The sequence below is a fragment of the Festucalex cinctus genome, chromosome 10 (genome assembly GCF_051991245.1).
Source record: "Festucalex cinctus isolate MCC-2025b chromosome 10, RoL_Fcin_1.0, whole genome shotgun sequence".
Classification (NCBI taxonomy): Eukaryota; Metazoa; Chordata; class Actinopteri; order Syngnathiformes; family Syngnathidae; genus Festucalex; species Festucalex cinctus.
This window is the reverse complement of record NC_135420.1, coordinates 27,746,210-27,768,678: the sequence shown is the minus strand read 5'-3', so window position 1 is coordinate 27,768,678 and position 22,469 is coordinate 27,746,210. Positions and strand designations below refer to the sequence as shown.

At 37.4% G+C, this 22,469-nt stretch overlaps 1 protein-coding gene across 4 annotated transcripts in view; it reads left to right on the top strand.

The window, feature by feature from the left end:
• The window catches only part of fnbp1l (formin binding protein 1-like), a 37,788-nt gene that overhangs the window by 1,910 nt on the left and 13,409 nt on the right, over positions 1–22,469 (top strand). For all 4 annotated transcript variants that reach the window (XM_077533988.1, XM_077533990.1, XM_077533989.1 and 1 more), the window contains exons 2-9: positions 16,082–16,197; positions 16,860–16,910; positions 17,231–17,378; positions 18,357–18,419; positions 19,766–19,870; positions 20,289–20,417; positions 21,737–21,883; positions 21,977–22,201. In XM_077533988.1, the coding sequence (XP_077390114.1) occupies positions 16,082–16,197; positions 16,860–16,910; positions 17,231–17,378; positions 18,357–18,419; positions 19,766–19,870; positions 20,289–20,417; positions 21,737–21,883; positions 21,977–22,201 (984 nt within the window). The remainder of the gene's footprint in view (positions 1–16,081; positions 16,198–16,859; positions 16,911–17,230; positions 17,379–18,356; positions 18,420–19,765; positions 19,871–20,288; positions 20,418–21,736; positions 21,884–21,976; positions 22,202–22,469) is intronic.

Genomic DNA, 22,469 nt, shown 5'->3' with positions numbered 1-22,469 from the left:
CAGCAGCATCCTCGTGTGTCCGTGGGCGTGCGAGTAAATACGACTTGGGAGTGATTCACATCCCTGAAATGAGCCCGGTGGTTATTAACCACAGTTTAAAATAGGCTAATTGTTATCTCGCCCAGGCCCCTAATGTCACATAAAAATGCATAAAGTGAAGACAGCGAGATGAGAGGTTGCTTGTGAACGTGAACTGGAGCAAACGAGGGCGCAGAACGTTATTGGCTTGAATCATTTACTCGCGCTGACCACAACTATGGGACGATACGTGCAAGTGAATGTGGGAGTGAAATGAGCGAGACGAGTCATTTTACATCCCCAGATGGACTCTGAAGACAAAAGGATGTATTTGCTTTTTATCTTTTGAATGAGCCATTGGAATTGGAATGTTACTTCAAAACCACAAGTATTGATCGAGACACCAAATCCTCATCGTAAATCGTCAACCTTATTTTTTAATGTGTTTGTTGATGAGTGAGACGTTCATGCTAGATGTGAAACATTTGTTCTAATTTTATAGGAAGTCATAAAGAAACCTTCAGATTTAATGAATTTAAAACAAACCCAACATTTTTGTTCTTGCTCCAATCGGAATCTAAATCTAATCTAATCAAAAAACCTGTTTTTCTGAATATTTTTTTTTTTTAAGTAATTTTTTTCCCTGTTTTTTCATTTTTTATTTATTTATTTATTTATTTATTTATTTATTTATTTTTCAAAAAGTTGGTGCTCTGTTTTTTTGGCACGTTTTGTTTTTTGTTTGTTTTTCTGATTAATTTTTCGCTGTTTTCCTGAATAATTTTTTTTTTTAAGTAATTTTTTTCCCTGGTTTGTCATTTTTTATTTATTTATTTATTTATTTATTTATTTATTTATTTATATTTCAAAAAGTTGGTGCTCTGTTTTTTTTGGCACGTTTTGTTTTTTGTTTGTTTTTTCTGATTAGTTTTTCGCTGTTTTTCTGAATATTTTTTTTATGACGGAAAAAAAAGTTCAGTAAAACAGAAAAACAAATCTGAAAAACAGAAAAAAAATACTCAAAAAAAACAAAGCTCCCCAAAAAATGAGTCAGAAAAACAATTTTTATTTTTATTTTTTTTTTAAGTGAATGCAATACGCTTCCGTAGAATGCAACATTTGGGAATTAGATCAAAGAGCTAGCAAAGAAATAATTCAGTAAAACAAAAACAACGTTTAATACAGCACTGGAAACGCAAACCCTAATTAGAATCGAGTAGACAAAGCAGCCGATTGACACGCCGACTCAAGTTGACCATCATAATCCTCTGATGGGATTAATGTGTTGGCCGTCAACATGAAACCTGATTGGCTGCTAAGAAGTTCACTGTATATCCGTATTGACACGTCGCGCTCCCGTTTAGTGACGTGCTTTTCCAACCGATTTCAACTACCAACATGAAAGATGGGAAATACATTTGAAATGAAAGGAATTTTGTGTGCCATTATATTATGTAAAAGAAATCTTAAACACCGCGCTTGGAAAACAAGCCATTCTTTCTTTCATCTTTTTCTCACTCGCTATTTATGGCCACTCTTGCACTTTGCTTTTCTTCAGTGTGACTCGTTTTTTCCCGTTTCTTGGCCGTATTCCAGATGACATTAACAAAGCGACAGCGGAGCATCCTATTCGCTGTTGGCGGAAGTGCCGACTTCTGGCGCGACAAACTTTTATTGTCCGGCTAAACTTTTTGATTTGAGTTTCACGTCCATCAGCCGACTGCTCGGAAAAAACAGTCCGCTGGAATGTCAGACATGCCGTTGAAGCAATGGAACATGTTTTCATCCTCATAGTTCATGCGGGAGCCGGTGCACGGGGTGTGGAAAACATTTGATACCCGAAATGCTTAAATATTTTAGGACGCCTCTGGGGTCTTATTGTATCCTATTGAGGATAGTTAACAATATAAACCACACTCCATAATACTTCACCTGAAAGAATGTTTTCCATGATGAATTAAAAAAAACAAAAAAAAACAACTTGACTATTCACTCCTTTTTATTTGACATGTTTTGACCTATAAAATAAGGGTTAGGCACAGTTTCATTTATTGATCATTAAGAATACATTCCAAAGTGTCAAGTTAATTTTTAATTGTGGGTAATTGTATCTTGAGGCAGTTGAGGAAAAATAGAGTGCAGTGCATGTGGTGCAATGTCGGGACACGGTAATCAGTTGAACACTGCATATATATATATATATATATATATATATATATATATATATATATATATATATATTAGGGGTGTTAAAAAAATCGATTCGGCGATATATCGCGATACTCGAATCGATTAAAAAAAAATCTAATTTTTTTTTTTTTTTTAAGAGCTCAGAATTGTTCATTCGATATTCATCATTGCCTTTTTTTTTGTTTTGTTTTTTTTGTTTTTTTGTTTTTTTGTGTGTGTGTGAATCGATTTTTAAACTTCCATTTTTAATGGAAAAATATTCAACAAAACGTCTGACTTCTGGTTAGGATTCACACCTTGAGAATGTAAGAATGTTATATGAACGGAACATTAAGCCTTAATATTTTATTTTAATGCTGTTCAAACATAAAACAGATTACAACCTCTATTAGACTGAAATTTCAGATAAATAAATAATACATTTTCATATAAATCCTGTGAATCGTGATACGAATCGAATCGTCAGGTACTCGGCAATTCACACCCCTAATATATATATATATATATATATATATATATATATATATATATATATATATATAATATTAGCTAATCAACAAATTGTCCATACTAGGGAGGTAACGATACGATAATTATCACGATATGAAGCTCACAATATGATAATTAGCGTGACGTTGTGGGTGGTTGTCAATATAAAAAAAGCTTGCAGTACTTTACAGTACTGACAATATATATATATAAAAAAAAGAATTTGCTTGTGCACATACACATTTTTGTGGGATCTCAAATGTGTTGCATTCCCCTTCCTCGGGCCATCGGGCGCGGGTCTTCAAATCTAGGTGGCCAAAACATGCCTAATTAAAATTAGACTATACTGATAAAGTAACCAGCAGAGGGTTCTGGAACTGCACCAATGGAATACAACCTCAACTTTGAAACAGATGTGCTGCTTTTAATACCATGACATGAGGATGGCGATATTGTGGCAATTTTAATATCGCGTTATGATATTGCTGCCATTCGTTGCATCCCGAGCATGTACATCTCAAATGCGGTGCTTTTATTGATCATGTCGGTGTGTTGTTGGAACTCAAATATATGACCTTTTAACAACATGATTATGTTTACGCTAACCACATGCATGTTAAGTTGAAATGTTATAGTTTGGTAACATTGAAAACAATTACGGTACGATAGGATATTTGTAATCCAAAAATGAATGAGAATAATCGTTACTTTTCCCAAAACAATTAACTGCAGTGCATTTTATTTTGAAATGAACCCCGAGTAAATTTCTGCAACAGAAGTTTCCAGCGCCGAATGTGTGAAAAGTTATAAAAAGGCCACGTCGATCTGTGTGAGGGCGATAGTCTTTCTTAATTAGACGGTGCTGAAACATAGTCCTTGTGACATGATGGTGATGACGATGATGATGATGATGATGAGGGAGGAAGACGGTGTGATTTGGGAAAGGAAAACCACCAGTAAAATAGGAGCACGTTCTTTGAGAATTTGATAGAAACAAGCTTGTTTTGTAAAATCACAATAACATATGTGGGAATGCTGAAGCATTCCCACATATGTTATTGTGATTGTTATTCTCCATACTTTTTTTTTTCTTTTTTTTTAAACTAACAACTCCCACATAATACTTCCAATTTACTAGCTTCAAAAATTCACGCCTCCCGGGGTATATATCGTCTGATTCCACATTACTTAAAGTATTTGCAAAATTTAACCTTTAATGTCAACTTTTACCCCATAAATTTTCAATGGGACAGACATGTAACTTTTTCTAAGTATCACTTTCCACGCCCACTTCATATAACTTCTCATCGTTACCAGGTGTCTGATACTGCTCGGTGGCACAGTTGGTAAAGCGCATTGTCCAGCAAACCAGGTTATCATTTCATAATTTATCTCTCAATGCGCTTTCAGCATTCCCACGCAATTTTCTCCAGAAATTGCACTTAGTCCAGTTTGTTATAATATTTCATAAATATGTATTTATTTATTTTCTTTCTGGACAGTTGCTTCATAGTCCAGTGACAAATTTATGAATTCTTCCCACATGTCTTGGCATTCCGTTCCGTTACTATTTTTTTGTTCGTCTTTCTATTCTATGTGCTTAATGATTTTTTTAAAATGGACAATTATAATCGTTACTGTAACCATTAAACAAACAGGTTTGAACAAAGTCATTCCATAACTACTTGTCATTACATACATACTTTGCGATGGCTTGATGACATCTTTCAACTTTCATCCATCGTTTTAAAATTTATCCGAAAGATTGGCAGGCAGTTTTCCAATCAAAAATCGATTGTAGCGGCTCACGTAACCTCTCGTTAGCAGTTGAGTGGGTTGGGAACAAAATAGGCATTCATGCAAACATTTGAAAGATGCACGTTGAGCGTTTGACGCTTTGAAAGCCAGCTCAAGTTTACAAAACAAAAATCCACTGAGAATTCAGAGTCATCTAGAATTTCCGCAATATTCAGCTGTAGATGACAGAAAGGACGATCGCCCTTCTCGCTCTTCTCCTTTCCGCTTGTCCCTTCCTGTGTTCACATCTGTATCCTTGCAGCTGTTTGGCAGCTGACCGTATTTTGCTCATAGACACTTGTGTACTTTTTCCAAACAACTGCGTTGACCAAGGTACAATTATCTTTTCTGACCTCTTCTGACCAGGCCAAACTCGAGCTATTTTGGGTGAACTGAATTTTGAACATCGGCATTCAACATTCCTCAGTGTTGCACCTGGATCATTGTTGACCAAATCCAAGACTGGTGGAAATGTTTCAAAATGATGTCACATCGCTCCTTTCAAGATCCTAATCGTGTGCTACAGTTTTTTTTTTTTATTAGATTCTCAGTTTGAGTTTCCTCATGCCAGCCACGGCGACTGTATTTTTTATACTGAATCCCGTCTTCCTTTATCGGCAGTATTTAATCATTTCTTTCCAGGAAGTGAAACCTGACTCACTGGAGACAGGAACGCTTCCAGACTCCTCGTAGTCATGACTTGGCAGCATGCGGCGCTCCAGTCAGACCTGCAGCTGCGTTCGCTGGGTTGACTTGCAGTCACATTTGAAGTCGACTCTTTAATAGTCCCTCGTTTCATCAGCCCGTGGATGTAAAATGTCGGCTTTTAGACTTGCTGGAAAATGTTGTGAATTTTTTTTTTGTCTGGTGCTCACAGTTGTGAAACCTAGCAATTAGACTTGAAACCTCTGCTGGCTGCCGTCATTTTCACTCCGCTTTTCTTTTCTACCGCCAGATGTGGTTTAATCTCTTTGAATTGACCTCGTTAAGTTTGAAATGGGGTGCACTTGAAAATCGGCTCTTGTAATTGGAGTCAAAGTAGTAAGGGAATACTGTTGGAGAGCTTCAGACTGCGACCAAAATGGTCACGTGTGACCTTTTCGGAGTATGCGAGTAAGACTTTCATTTACTCGCGTTCATGCGAGCGCATTGATTGATTTGAATGCTTTCTCCATCACACGGCAGTCTCGAAAAATGTATTCTAAAACTCACTCAGGGCAGAACGTTCGCAAGGTGAGCGGATGTTGATTTTTCGAGAGGGTTCTTTCAAGACGTTTGGTAGACGTTTGCTTTAATGAACAATTTCACTGACTTTAACAAGTATACTTGTCAATTACATTTTTTTTTTTTTTTTTCAACGGGGCTTGAATCTGATAATTATAGATGACATCGTTGTCACATTTTCTACGAGATAAACATTTTTCCATGAGAGTAATAGCTGCATTTTGTGCAACCTACATTTTTTTTTACTGTCGATTTATAAAAGAACGGGACAAATTCTGTCATTTGGCAGATTCGCTCTACGTTATTGAACGCATTGCGTACATATTGAAACTTTTGAAATTTTCTAAAATGGCTGGCAGTGAATATATATATTTTTTTGTTGCAAGTAAATGTACATTTTGAACATTTTGAAGACGTCCTTGCGACAAAGAAAACATTCAAACTTTTGTCGAATGTCTGACGAACGCTTAGCTTGAGAAATCAACATTCGCTACCTCCGCAAACGTTCACCCCTCAGTGGGATACGTACGGCTTGAAGCTCCTGTTCTTGTTGGTCGTTTTTCTGTTGAAGGAAATACTGGTGGATCTCCTCATACGAGCGCCCCCTTGAAGCAGGTGTGGTTGGGTTGGTCCGGGGGACTGAAAATGGGTGCTAAAGTCATCACCTACCTATCAGTTACGTCATCCAGACATCTCCACAAAACATCGCGAGATTGTTTGATTGTGGCCGGTCCATCTCTAAACTGTACCACCACACCGGCATCAGTGAGTCGACGCTAAAATTCATCGAGTCCGGTTATGAGTCCCCACTTGTGGGGCACTTTGGCAAACAATGGTGACTTCAAAGTTCTAAACGTGTCTGGTCTCTTCTAACTTTCCTTGCTGTGATTGTCTTGTTGACGTTGGTCGTTGATGTCGTGTGCAGGCACAACAAAACCACGTCATGGTGTGACCTTTAAATCCATTAGCGGTGCGTTTTTCTGCTGTCGTTTGTGCTGCTACTGCGACAGGAACGCTGACTTTTGGTTGGAAACATATTGCACCATAAATAACACCATGTTGACTGGGGAGAGGACGTATATACGTGAGACAGCCTCCCCCTTCCCTCCTCTCTCCCCTCTCCTGTTCCTTTTCTGTCTGTGAGACGAGTGCTTTAGCATATGAGAGAGAAAACAATGTTAATTCTCACATGGCAAGACTTTTCCCATGGTCTCTATTTGGCAAGGCGAGTCACAGGGCCTAATAAAAGTGTTCCGTGTTGCCTTTAAGTCTGTACTGCGCTTTTTTTTTTTTTTTTTACACGCTAACTAGCTGCCAGCATAGAGGTCTTCGAGTTACCTTGGTAACCTGTCCATGAATTACGCATTGTTGTACCTTCGAATCGCCGCTTTAGCGAAATCACCCAATCGTGAAGCCGCCAGGCGATTGTATCATTTATCAGTCGTTTGAGGACGGGGGGGGGGGTCACCATTCTTTTTGAAACCAAGAGCTGCTTCTTGGGTGCTGAGTAATGCGAAGGGAACCCTGTTTGATACACACTGATAATGAACGAGGCTTGTAAATGTGGATACACAGGTCCGATGAATGAGGTCATCGATTGCCTCTGCCAAAGAAGACATGACGGTCGCAGCGGTTCGCACATATTTAGTTATCTAATGAGTGATCAGTTATCCTGGTTGTGTAAAACTGACCGTTGGTATGCTTCATATTGTGGGCAACCTGTAAAAACAAGCACAGGGTTTATTTGAAGTCTTTCACAGGAATTCTCATGTGCCATCCGACTTCTCGGGTTGAGACCGAGACAATGTGGTAGTAGTGCACAGCTGACCTTGACTCGAGTGGCGAGTGGGGATAACACTCCGGAGACCTCCGCAATTCAGTTGATTTTCCAAAGATTCAAACATGTCGACGGCATGATGGTTTTATCTGCCAATGTTTTTGTCTGGTATATTACAACATATTTAAAAGTTGTATGTAAAAGTGTTTGAAAGTACTTGCCTTCAATTGTGATTACTAGTTTTTTTTTTTTTTTTTTTGACGGATTGAACCAATGTGGTTTGAGAAGAGAGATTGGCAATAATAATGATTGTTATTCTTTAGGGGTGTTAAAAAAAAATCGATTCGGCGATATATCGCGATACTACATCGCGCGATTCTCGAATCGATTCAATAATCGGCAGAATCGAATTTTTTTTTTTTTTTTTTTTTTTTTTTTTTTTTTTTTTTTTTTTTTTTTTAGGATTCACACCTTGAGCATGGAAGAATGTTATATGAACGGCACATTAAGCCTTAATATTTTAATGCTGTTCAAACATGAAACAGATTACAACCTCTATAAGACTGAAATTTCAGATAAATAAATAATACATTTTCATATAAATCTTACACTCTACAAGCTTACTGATTAGTATTTTCTAAATTTGAATGAAAAAAAATCGCAACAATCGACTTATAAATTCGTATCGGGATTAATCGGTATCGAATCGTGACCATTCGTATCGGGATTAATCGGTATCGAATCGAATCGTGACCTGTGAATCGTGATACGAATCGAATCGTCAGGTACTAGGCAATTCACACCCCTATTATTCTTTTTCTTTGAGGTATGTTCGGACATATAGACAGTTGTTTTTTTTTTTTTCTTCTTCTTGCACCAGCTTCTTGAGATAAACATGTTGGACAGAAAAAGCATGTACTGCTTAACCGAGTGGCCCCCAGGTTGTTTCTTTTACATAACAGTTGGACAAATGTGTTATTTATGCTTCAGTGGTTGTGTTAGTGTTGTTGTTTTTTCGCCGACTGGTAGTATTTGATATTCTAACTTTCACTTTTGCCTTTGCCACCACAAATCTCACACCCTTTCGATGAGAGTCGTCTCTGTCTTAATAAGATTTGTTTCCCCTAAGTCGTACTGAAATGACAAATTACAATTCGACAGTTTTTAAATGCCTGCTATTTGGACCGTCCGTTTGCTTATTATTATCCATCCAGGATGTCAAAAGCACGTCTGCTTTAGGGATAGACCGATAATCGGCTGGGACGATTATCGGCACCGATATTAAGCATTTTGACGAATATCGGCATCGGCCATTTTGAAGAATCATATGGCCGATAATAGATCCATTTAAAACAAACAAACAAAAAAAAACTTAACTTCAAGGAACTAATTTAAATGTTTTTTTGTTTTTTTTTTCAATTTAAATTTTCAGAGACGCTGCTGACCCTGGGAACTCTCAGCACCATCTGTTTTTGTTTGAAATTAAAACTAAGATAATTTAAAAAATAAATAAAATACTTCAAATATATTGAAATACTTTGTTTAGTGTAAAAAACAATTGTTTGTTTTTATTTAACTTTTGAAAACATGCCACTGCACCTGGGAGATCCTGGGACTTGTTAGATTTTAAAAACAAAGATGTCTATTGACTAAGATTTAAAAAAAAAAAAAAAAAAAAAATCCAATATTTTACTAACCCTAAAAGTTGCTCAATAAGTATATACTTTAAAATAAAAAAAAGAACTGAAGTTTGTATTTTTTCCAAATTTTGATGCCAATATTTTCCCTTTTTAGTGAAAATTAATATCGGCTCCAAATATCGGTTATCGGCGTCATTGACAACTAATAATCGGCATCGGTATCAGCCCTGAAAAAACCATATCGGTCTATCTCTAGACTCTGCTTGAATGTCTTTGAAGCTCTTAATGTTTGTCGCTTTGTTAGTTGTATCAGTCAATATTGGTACACTGAAACAATATAACGTTTTTTTTTTTTTTCTTGATTATTCTACTGTCCAAATATTGCGGCAATTTTCCACAATTGTAGGCAGTTAGGTTGGTAAACAGAGAAGCCTTATCTACAGAGCTCTGAAAATTAATTACGAGCTTCTTGCCAGCAACAGTTTGTTCATGTCGTAACTTCCCCCCCCCCCCACTTTATCCTTTTTCCCCTGCTTGAGCTAGAAAATTTCGAATTGCTCACTCAGCATAAATGAGTACAACCCAACGATGATTTGGTAGAAGATATTGGTTCTCATAGCAAACGCAAATGTTTGCTGTTTGGCATAGTAAAAGACTACAAATGTGGGCCATCAATTCAAGTCATTGTGTCATATTGGATTTGGATGTATAATAATAATAGTTTGATAACAGCAGATGAGTATAAAAGAGTTTTTCTTTTTGGGCCTTGCGTCTGTTTTGTGCGCCTGCCTCGAGTCAAACCAGTCTGTCGGGTGTCGCCGTAAACCGTGACAGGAGCACAACGACAGACGGATCAGGTTGCCTTGGAACCTGGCAAGCTAGCATGACACAGCTTTAGTGGAGATTTTGGTTTGTGGAAAAAAGGTACACAGAAATGAATGAAATTCTTTCATGTGTTTCACGTATGATTCTTAACACCCCCAAAGTTTTGGGCGATGGGAAATGTTGGCTTGTTGAATGCACATGGAGGCAAATCTCAGTCTTGATCAATTTGGTTTTAGCTCAGACTTAGCACGAACACAAAGATAAAACAATCATATCTGAATTTGTCGTTGACAGTTATTTAACTCATTCACTCGCAGCCATTTTCACATTTCGCAATCCCGTTCGCTCCCGGCTGTTTTACTGGATTTTGACGGATTTTGCAAGGCCCACAGAATATTGTGTTCTATTGCTATCAAAGCATGCAACCTACCAAAAGAAAGATTAAAGTCTCTTCTTTCATCAGGAAAAAAAAGTATGTTTCTGTTTCCGTTTTGCAGCAATTAGCATTAGAAGAGCGCTAAGTTTCATCAGTTTTCACAAATCTATTCAAAATTGTAAGTAATTGAGCTTTTTTTTCTACATGGCCCTGGTTGATCTCATTTGCTATGCTGCCACCTGCTGGCCGTTTGTGTAATAACCACCATTTCTGCAACCGTTCTTTGCAATTGAGAGGCTGCATCAAAGCCTTCTGTATGCTCTACCATAAAAAAAAAAAAAAAAAAAAAAAAAAAAAAAACGTCTTTGGGACACTTACATTAAAAAAAAACGTATTTACGCGTTTTTGGGAGCAAATGAGATAATATATAGTTTAAAAATAACTTCATGGAGTTCTTAATGTAAAATTACTGTATCAGTGAAGTAAAGATGCAACCACATTTGTATTCGGTAACCATATTTCTGCATTTTTATGTTAATTAATGAGTATGGAAAAGTTGAAAATATTTTATTGTACATTTGGAACAGATATAATGACAGTTAACTGAAAACCATGCATTAAATTTGCTTTAAGTTGCGTTAAAAATGTTCATGAAAAAGTATGAAATTATATTTGCTGATACCTGAAGATCACCCTGATATATACGGCCGAGATAAAACAACCAACTTCACTGAGATTGCTGTCGTTTGTGCGTGAATTTTGAGCGGTAAAAAAAACAAAAAAACAGCTGTCACGCATCATGTTCACTTCTTGTTGAGAAAACCCCTTTTGTTTATTCTCCAACAACAGAGTAAGCGACGTGTTGAGCGTGTTGTCCAATTTTATTGGTCACAGACCATAAATGGCTAAAATACATTTTATAATTAGTGACTCAAGCATTACAAAACCCCATGTAATGTTTTTAATGCATTCATCAATGGAAGTTAGACCTCACTGACTCAACCATGACTAGTTATTCATTTCAGTCTTGAGTGTTTTTATGGTAATGGATCCCATCCGTCCTCCACTTTTGGGCGTTTGGAGTCGGGTCTGTGTCATGTCCTGTTTCTGTGTGCATGCGTGCGTCGTACACAAATTGATCACTCACATAATTCACTTCGCAGCACTGTTATTGCACGGGATAAAAATGAGTCATACGCAAGACGCATATTTTTCTTAGGCCTAAAAGACAGGCGTGACGATGTTGTTTTTTTCACCTTTTTTTTTTTTTTTTTTTGTCTTCATACGCCTTCCGCAGCTTGAAATAGCATCATTGATCACACAATTAGCAAAAATCTTCCACCCCAGCCCGACACGTGCGCGCAACACTCAAGAGGATCTGGGGCGGGAAATGTCAACTTGTCTGAAATACTGACATCGCTCGAAAGACCTCCAGGCGTTTGTGTGCGAGTGCTGTCTGTTATTGTGTGCACTAGTGCTCATTTCGTCAATGAGAAGTAAACAAAAAATAATTTGGCCAATGCACGTTTTTCACCGGACTAAAACTAGACTCGACTAAAACCATTAATAAACAATAACTGGGACTAAATCAGTATGCGTTTTCGTCAACTAATGAAGACGAGACGAAAATGTACTTCACTTAATAAAAACTGGACTGAAATCTATCGACATTTGAGTTCATGAACAAAAATGAGATGAAAATTGTTTGTTTTTGAAAAAAGCCAACGGCTATAACGTTCCAACAATAATGGAACAATAACTAACTAACGCTTGCTAACTTACTAGCTCGTAGCATGGAACCATAGTAGCCACTTGTTGATATACTGTAATTGTGTGTCAAGTTGTTTTTCATCAAAAAGATTTGAGAAAATTGTATGTGAAATAGTTTTAGATCCGACTTGTTCAACATATCAACTGACAAAAAAAAAATATACAGGGGTAAAATGATTATCCTGTAATTGGTTGGCAACCAGTTCAGGGTTCTGCCCGAAGCCAGCTGGGATAGGATCCAGCACCCCCAGTGACCCTTGTGAGGGGCAAGCGGTTAAGAAAATGGATGGATGGAAAATGATTGTCCTGACTGAAACGTTGACAGTTTTTGTTGACTAAAACTTGATGAATAAAATGATGTTTTCTTGGACTAAAATAAAGACTAAAATGCTAGCTTTATAGTCGACTAAAAATAGACTACCAGTAAATAAAAATGGCATGGGATGGAGTCGTGGATTAACTATGACGAAAACTAAGAAGCGAGATTGAAACTGGACTAAAACTGAGACTGAATTTAAAAATGCCGGATAAACTGAACGCTCGTGTGTACCGAGTGCTTCTGAAATGCTTTTATGTCAAATACCATCATAGCTGTCCAAGTACCACCATTATGACAGAACCACTGATATATAAAATCACAGATACTAAAAAGTTCAATCTAAATGAACGATGAATGATTCTTGAACCCACATAACTCTAATGGTACTTATTCCACACTTTGGGAATCACTGGCGTAATATCGCCGGTCCTCAGAAGCGAGCCTTAAAAAAGGGCTTTTCCCAAGAATGCGGCGCAAGGGGGGGAAGACAAGCTGCTTTTGTGCGTCTGCCCTGGAATGCAACGGCGGGTAATTAGTCCTTTTGTCCCAACAGCATATTCGCTGCCAATTAAACGTTGCCTCGTCCCACGGAATGCGCACAGGATGTCTGCTGCGCTGGAAGCCGTTTGATTGGTTATAAAGTAGGCTATGGCTCGAAAATGGAACATTCACACGGGATGCTGTATCTTCAGTTGACCCAATGCGAGGCAAACTTCACGCGAACGCCGAGGTAGATGTGCGTAGACGACAGGGCTGGGTATTGCCGCCAACCTCACGATACGATACGTATCGCGATACAGGGGTCACGATACGTATCGCGATACATATGTATCCCAATACATCATCTCCAAGGTGATACGTATCCCGATAGTTTACATTAATTTACTTGCATTTTATCATAGCAGTCATTATGTACACCTAAAGGAAATGTTTATTATGCTGGATGACCAAAATGTTTTTGTTAGTAGCTCTTCTGGTTTACCACCAAGCGGCATGCCTGGTCGAAATGTGTACGCACTGCCGAGCAGGGAGCGGCGGCTTTCACAGACACACCGGGAAAATTTATCAATAGGCAGGAGCCGATATGAGCAAAAATATCAAAGTATTAAAATTACAGCTCTAAAATGTGCTTATTTGAAATATTTGGGGAAATAAAAACAGCATTTTTTTTTTTTCATGTAACACATTTTATTTCGTTTTTTTTTAAACAAAATATAGGAAAATTGGTACATTAAAAAACGTACGTGCCATGTTAGGTTTATAAGTAAATAAACGTTGATATTCTTCCTCTGCTTTCATTTTTCTTAGCAAGACACTGTGTCCAATCACTGGTGAGCTATTTTTGCATTAATTGAAGGCAATTAACTTCAAAGACGCTGCTGGTTTTTATTTTTTAGGTGCAATGCAAAGCTGCAAAGGCAAACGTTAGCTGCCTATTTAAAGTTAACGAGCAATATCGATTCTGACGCCTGCGTATCGATACGTGTATTGTAATGAGGCCCGCAACCGTATATTGCCGTATCGATTTTTTTTTAGCACACCCCTAGTAGACAATCACAGTTGTGGATACCAAGTCACTTCTGCAATAAGACAAATAAAACGAGAGATATAAACGGAAGAAGCTGGAAATAGCCCAACATGTCGTCACTTCTCTCGAGAGCTGAGCTTGCCACAAAACTACAGGATGAGCTCATTGTTCAAGACTTATTGATACGGTCAGAGAGGCTGATTCAGTCCATACATGCGACATATCTACAACATGAAGCCAACCAGAACCGATGATAAAAAGTTACCAACCAACCACACCGGTATGTTTTGTAACGATGCCTTTTCCCTTTTGTCACCGGTGATCATTTCTCTCGTTGTTTTGGATTATACATTGCAGTTACATGGTAGCCAAATAAGAATGATCACAATAAAATAAAAAAAAAATGAAATTAAGCCTCTTCAAATAAACTGGATGTTATGTGAGAGAATCTTGAAAACCTAATGCACAATTTGCTCAATACTAATTTTCTGATATTGAGAATTTTTTGGCACCACTATTTAGTTTCACATGAATTAAAACCAATTGCAATCGAAATCGGATCCTGCCAAATTTGGTCATTGAATTCAACTTTCTGGCGTAAACGTATATCTTCTATACGTCACAAGAAATGATATGTCCGAAAAGAAATAAATGATATCAACTTAATGTTCCTTGCCAAATGCATTTGATGTTTTCATTTTAGCGCGAAATGAATCCAAAAACCCGACCAAAGTAAACTCGGCAGCCGTTCTGCTTTTAAGCATCGTTCAGAACTGCCATGTAATGTTCTGTGTTGGGGAAAATACTGACGAAGGAAACTAACAAATCAGCTCGCTTGTATTCCCTTTGCGGCTCGTGTTTGTTCCGCTTGATTGACTTGATTTGTGTTGTGTTGACACTGGAGGCGGAGCCTGTGAAGAGGTAGCTAGGGAAGTAACCATTATTTATTTATTTTTTTGTTCATACTATATTAAGAGACTCGTTGTATTACTGTCATATCTCCAACTTTGGAAAATATGTAGCTGACCCAAAAATGGGCAACACTCAGATGAATATAAGAGTTGAATATGTATAAGCAGGGTCACAGTTTGATAGGACCACCAAAAAAAAAAAAACTTTTTAAGATGTTTTAATTGAGTAATTGAAATAGCACACACAATATGGAGGACCAAAACTGCCAAAATTAAAAATAAATAAATACATTTCCATGTAATTTTTGAATTATATTTTTTATATCCGTTTTCATTTTTACTTTTAGTCATTTATTTATGACTAAATAAATAAATGACTAAATAAATAAATGACTAAACGTGAAAGTAAAAACAGATATAAAAATATATAATTCGCAAATTATATCCAAAAAAATACAAATGGAAATAAAAGGAACAAAAATATACGTAAATACATTTGTATTTAATTTTTTAAAAATTATATTTTTTATCCGTTTTTATTTTCACTTATTTATTTATTTATTTATTTATTTATTTAGAATTTTGCCTAACAAGCCTTACATTTTAAAGCACAAACTTGAAGCGTGCCTTGAGTAAGAAGCTTCGCGGTCGCTGACAACACTCGATATTTTTAGTTTGTGCGTTTGCGTTCATATTCAGGTACTTGCAAATTCCGTTTTCCAGTTGAGCTGTGGCATGGTGACGGTTTGAGTCTTATTAAAGACACATCAACATATAGACTGGCTCACACACAGTAGGAGACATTTTCTAATCATTTCCTCTTTTTTTTTTTTTTGCCAACAGTTTTATAGCTGTTCTGAAAAGAAAAGGGGGAAAAAAAGCTCCATTAGATCATCGCAAAGTTTGAGCCTTCAATCATCTGTCAGTCAAAGCACTTACCAGCACAAAATACAGTGTCTTTAACAAAAAAGATATTTATTTAACGTAATTGTGATGTGACAATTATCAACCCTTTCAATTGTTCAGTTGCTGCATTCAGAAATCAAAAACGTGTGCGATTGATGGTCACTGCAAAGGACAAAGTCGCGCTTCTTCTTTTGACAACAAGTGATTATTGAATCTTATTATCTGGTAAAATGATCACAAATGTATTTCAGCGCTATGATATTGGTATTCATATTTGTCCCTCTTTATATTTTTGCTGTGTCATCCCTCAGGACCAGTTCGATAATCTGGACAAGCACACTCAGTGGGGGATCGACTTCCTGGAGCGTTATGCAAAGTTTGTCAAGGAAAGGTTGGAAATTGAGCAGAATTACGCCAAGCAGCTAAGGTACAAAAAATACGCAAACAATGCCACAGGTTACACACAATATGTCTTTGAATCACGCTAGAGTGCATATCAGGACATCTACTGTACATGTCCCAAAGACATTTCGCCGGGGATGATGGGAGATTAGAATTAAGAGGATTAAAATAAAATAGTCTCATTTAGCTATACTGTGATAATCCAAGCAATTTACTGTACATTTTGCTGATTTTTATTTATTTATTTATTTATTATTTTAAGGTAAAATGTTAATCCTAAAACAGAGATTTTTTGAATTTGCAACCAAGTTAGCAACCAATCATTCATGGGCCATTCCAAACTTTTAAAGGCACTACTACTTCTACTACTACTTCCACTACTACCACTACTACCACTATTTCCACTGCTACTACTACGACTTCCACGACTTCCACAACTACTACGACTTCCACTACTACGACTTCCACTACTTCCACTACTACTGCTACTACTACTTCCTCTACTTCTACTACTACTACTACTACTTCCACAACTGTCACTACTTCCACTACAGCTACTAGTTCCATTACTATTTCCACTACTACTACTACTTCTACGACTTCCATTACTTCCACTACTTCCACTACTACTACTACTGTTTCCAAAAATAACCAGCAAGCTCATTACTTGTCTCTCTTGTGCATTAGGAACTTGGTAAAGAAATACTGTCCAAAACGCTCCAAAGATGAGGAACCGAGGTGAGCGTGCTAAAATATGTGAATATGCAAAAATATGCTCCATTGCAATGAACATGCATGAATGTAGTGGTAAGAATGGATTGGATTTTGAATTCTTTGCTATTTTGACTGTTTTAATATGTAAAACTGTGTGGTCACAATCAGTGCAAGAAATTTACGTAGGATTACTACTGCAAAAATCATTTTAACATTAAAATGTGGCATTCAACATTGAAAAATTGTGTATAATGTCAAAATGATTTTTGAACGTTTCGAATCCCGTTCCCGCGCAAACGATCACGTCCGCGTTGTTGATCCCTCGCCCGCAAACGTTTTTGCAGGTTCACGTCCTGCCTGTCCTTCTTCGGCATTCTGAACGAGCTGAACGACTACGCCGGCCAGCGGGAGGTGGTGGCCGAGGAGATGGGCCACAAGGTTTACGGAACCCTGATGAAGTACAGCCAGGACCTCAAAGCAGAGAGGAAACACGTGAGTCGGTCGTTGCGCGTCTACCGTATGCCATGGAGGACCAAAACTGCCAAAATTCACAATAAATAAATGACTAAATACATAAATAAATAACTAAAAGTGAAAATAAAAATGCATATACAAAATATAATTCGAAAATGATATCCGAAAAATAAATATAAATGGAAATAAAAAAAGAGCAAAAAAAAATATATATATATATATAAATTATATATTACATATCATTTTTTAATTATATTTTTTTACATCCATTTTTATTTTTATTTAGTCATTTATTTATTTTGATTTTTGACAGTTTTGGTCCTCCATAGTATGCAAACATGCTTAAGCTAAAGTAATGAAACTTGCTCGATTGTTGCCATGTTGTTGCTTTTCAAGTTTTCATGTGCTCTCTGTCTCGCCTGGCATTAGTTTGATGTTTGGACTTAACGGCACAAGAGGATACATATGTTGAGCAGGATGTTAAACATCTGCCGTTCTCTCCTCTCATGATCTGCTGCTGCTGCTGCTGCTGCTGCTATATAAACGCTTCACATTCTTTGGAAGAACATTCAACTGCTCTCAGTGGAATACTTAAGCCACTTTCCAAACGTCGGGATGATGGTGGGACCCAAAACAAGACGCAGACGTTATTTATTTAATTTTTTTTTAAATACAGTTGTCAGCTGGAGGAGGAATATGCATAACTATTCCTGGAAAAGTACACTACGCAGTCGCTTGTGATTAATTCCTGTATTGTGAATCTTTGCTGTGCGTAATCCGTCACACTTTATGGCAATATAACCAAACAATGAAAGGTTACTTGAATTTTCTGTCATGCAGTTCTGTCATTTTATCGCGTTCAATCGCGGATGGAACACTTTTCTCCTTCCTGTGTTTGTGGTTATCCATGTTTTCTTATATATGTTTTGTGTTTCTTTTTTCTGTCTAAATGTTTGTGCATGTTGCGTGTGTGCGTGTCTGTGTTTGAGAGCGCAGCATCTGCAGGAGGGCAGGAAGGCCCAGCAGTATTTGGATCACTGCTGGAAACAGATGGACAACGTGAGTAAGGAGAGAAGAAGAAGGGGGATGGGGGATATCTTTATTTATTTTTTTTATTTTTTTTGCATGAGAAATATATAAAAAGGTTACTCTAGGTCATATGGTTATCAATTCCCACTTTTTTTTTTTCAATCGTTATTTGATCATTTAATGCAATTACAATACAGCATAGATTTAATACACATGCTCAATGTTTGGCAACGGATTTACCTTTTCACAGATTTGTTTTTCCCCCAATATTGATTTATTTATGAAATCTATATTTTTTTCTCTGTGGTTGTACCAAAAGCCACCCCCAATTTTGTATATTAGAATTCTGAGTAATTGAGCTTTTTTTTTTTTTTTTTTTTTTTTCCTACATGGCCCTGGTTGATCTCTTATACTCTACTGCCACCTGGTAGCTGGATTTAATTACTACATTTTTTTACCCATTCTCTACAGTTGAGGCTGCATCAAAGCCGTCTGTATGCTCTAGCATTTAAAAAAACAAAAAAAAACATTTAAAAAATAATAATTTCAACATGGCCCTGGTTGATCTCTTATACTCTGCTGCCACCTGGTAGCCGGATTTAATTACTACATTTTTTCAGCCATTCTCTACAGTTGAGGCTGCATCAAAGCCTTCTGTACTAAATACGTCTTTGGGGCACTAAATACATTTCAAATAAAACGTATTTATACGTCTTTGGGAGGAAATGAGTTAAGAGGGATGAAAACCCAACTTTGGCACGCTCATCATCGGTGACTAAAGTCAGTGACAAACGGGCTCAAATGTACACCAGCTCCTCCCTTTGCAAGTCGCATGTGCCACATTTGGCCCTTGTCAACCTTCCTTTTGGCTTTCAAAATCCCCCCCCGGAGAGATTCCATTTGCTCATGTTATTTGTGAGGTCATTTCCTTGGATTTACCCAGTTAGTAACAACATAAAGCAATTTGCAAAATCATTCCACAATGTGGCGAAACTCAGGACTTCAAATGCTAATTGTAAATTATTAGTTCCGTTAGTTGGCCCTGACGCCAATAAAAGTGTTTTTTTGTTTTGTTTTTTTTTGTGTACGTGTGTGGGCTGGAAAGCTTTTAATAGTGACCACCAAGTGACCTGATAGTAACGTCTCAGCTATTCAATATGTTTCCTTCACAACTAATGTGACCCAGATGGCCTGTCAGGAAGGAAACCATCGCCGACTGATTCAACTCACTTTCTTTTTCTGTGGCTCTTTTCATCTTGAGTCACAAGTGTTTGTTTTTGTTGTTTTATGGTAGGAAGTGAATAAATTTTACAATCATACATGCTTGTATATCGTCTTGACATGTTTTTTTTTTTTTATTTCTTCTTGATCAACAGAGTAAAAAGAAGTTTGAGAGAGAATGTAAAGAGGCAGAGAAATCCCAAACGAACTACGAGAGGTTAGACAATGACATCAATGCCACAAAATCGGAAGTCGAGAAGGTAAACGAGGCAGAATGTCCAAACTATTTGTGCACTCATCAAACCGTCACCGTGATCGTCTTTTGTGTTCTGATTCTGTACTATTAATGATTATAATCATACTGGCCAATGAAAGCGTTTACTGGCATTAGTGGTTTTGTTTTGACCTTCAGTCACATAATCGTAATTTTATTTCAGTTCAAGACACAACTTTTCCTATTGACTGACTCATACGGTACACAGCCGACCGATTTGTAGTATTTTATAGTCCAATTTACTTGTAACTTGGTGCAATGTGAAGCATGTGACTCACAGACGACACATCCCATGATGCAACGTCGCAGCTGACTTATGCAACAATAGGCTGAAAATGCTCACAATTCGGCCATGTGCGCTTCAAGTGGTCATTTATTTGCTGTGCTTGACTGTGACCGTTCAGGCCAAAGCCCAGTATTACCTGCGGACTCACACGGCCGACGAGAGTAAAAACGAGTACGCTGCCCAGCTGCAAAACTTCAATGCCGAGCAGTGGAAACATTTCAACAACTCCATACCGCACATCTTTAAGGTAATACAACTTTTATTTGTCTGATACCAGAAAAAAAAAAATATATATTTTTGACAGGATACATTTCCGAGGATCTAAACAAAGGTACACAAGAAAAATCAACCACAAACATTGATACATACAGACGGGGTAATAGAGTTTGCTAATTGTATTCGTACCGTGTGTGATATTGAATATAAGAATGACTTATACTTTTGCTAAATCTTCATTTAAATATTTGTATTGGCATAAAAAAAAAAAAAAATCCTCATATTTTTGAGAAGATGGATTTTTTTTTTTTTTTTTTTTTTAAGAAAGACTGTCCACTTGTGTCCCTCCAACAGGTATTTAAAACACTCCACCGGTTCAACCGGTTCTCCCTCCATAGACAAAGATTGAACAATCTTGTTGCTCGCATAGCGCATTTCGTTTTGTCTGTCAAATATTGCGTTCAAGTCATTTCGCACTGAAAGTTGCCAAATGGGTAATGGGTGAAAGCGTCCATATTTTGCACGTCTGCTTGCTACCGGGGCCATCCATGCCGTCTGAATATTAAAAAAAATAAAAAAATAAAAAAACCATATTAAGTCACACACTCGAAATGCATTTGCAACACACATCTGAAGTATTTAACTCATTCACTCGCAGCCCTTTTCAGTGAAGCAATTTTACTGTATTTTGACTGATTTTGCAAGACTCACAGAATATTGTGTTCTATTGCTATAAAAATGTGGAACTTACCAAAAGAAAGATTAGAATCTCTTCTTTCATCAGAAAAAAAGGTATATTTCTATCTGATTTCGTTTTGCAGCAATTAGCATTAGAATACAGCTAAGTTTCGTCATTCTTCACAAATCTGCTTAGAATTGTGGGGAAACAGCTTGTTTTCAACATGGCCCTGGTTGATCTCTTATACTCTGCTGCCACCTGCTGGCCGTTGTTGTAATTACTACCATTTTTGTCACCTGTTCTCTGCAGTTGAGAGGCTGCAAAAACATAAGAAACGTATATCTATGGGACACTTAATACATTTAAAATAGAACGTATTTATACGTCTTTGGGAGCAAATGAGTTAGTGTATCGTATTTGGGGAAGCGGATTTTTAAGGATTCCTTCCATTTGGCTGGCAAAACAACTAGAGTCCAAATTTCATATATCTCTTCAATTTGGATGACATTTATTTATTGTTATATATATAGTTAGTTGAAAAAATTTGAACAGTAGGTGGCAGTAGTGTGCATTACCGGGGTGGGGGGGTGCAACGGAGTTTGCGCTTGACCTCCTCACTGCAAAAGTGAGGTAGCGGGCACTTTTACACTCGTCTGTATTTTTGCTGACAGAATCTGCAAGACATGGATCAGCGCCGAACGGTGAAGCTTGGGGAGACGTACCGAAGCTTTGCAGAGGCAGAACGAAGAGTCATTCCCATTATCTCCAAGTGTTTAGAAGGAATGGTGTCAGCGGCCAAAGCTGTTGATGAGCGAAGGGTGTGTGTGCATGACGGGAACGATGACGGGAATAATTCACATTTTTCATTGAAAGAAAAAAAATATATATATAAATTTTTGTCCTTCCTCCAGGATTCTGGAATCGTGGTGGAGTCTTTTAAGTCCGGCTTTGACCCTCCGGGCGACTTCCCCTTCGAAGACTTCAGTCAGAATCTAAGCAGAACCGGGTCGGACGGGGCCATCAGCAACACGCCCAAAGGAGAGCGAGACGGAGCGCCGGGACCGCCGCGACCCGACCCCAAACACTCCATCAGCAAAAGCAAGAACAAGCTCTGGCTCTTCGGGAAGAAACCGAAGGTACGCGGAAATTGCCGCCGGCTTCGCTTCTCGTTTTCGCGTCGTAAAAGCAGCAACGCGCGCGCAAAAACATTAAGAACACGAGTTAACACTTATGGAGGAGCAAAACTGCCAACATTCGAAATAAATAAATGACTAAATAAATGTCTAAAAGTGAAAATTTAAATTAATATAAAAAAAAAATATTATTTGAAAATTATATCTAAAAAAATAAATATAAATGGAAATAAATCCTCTGGGATTGGCTGGCAACCAGTTCCAGGGTGTC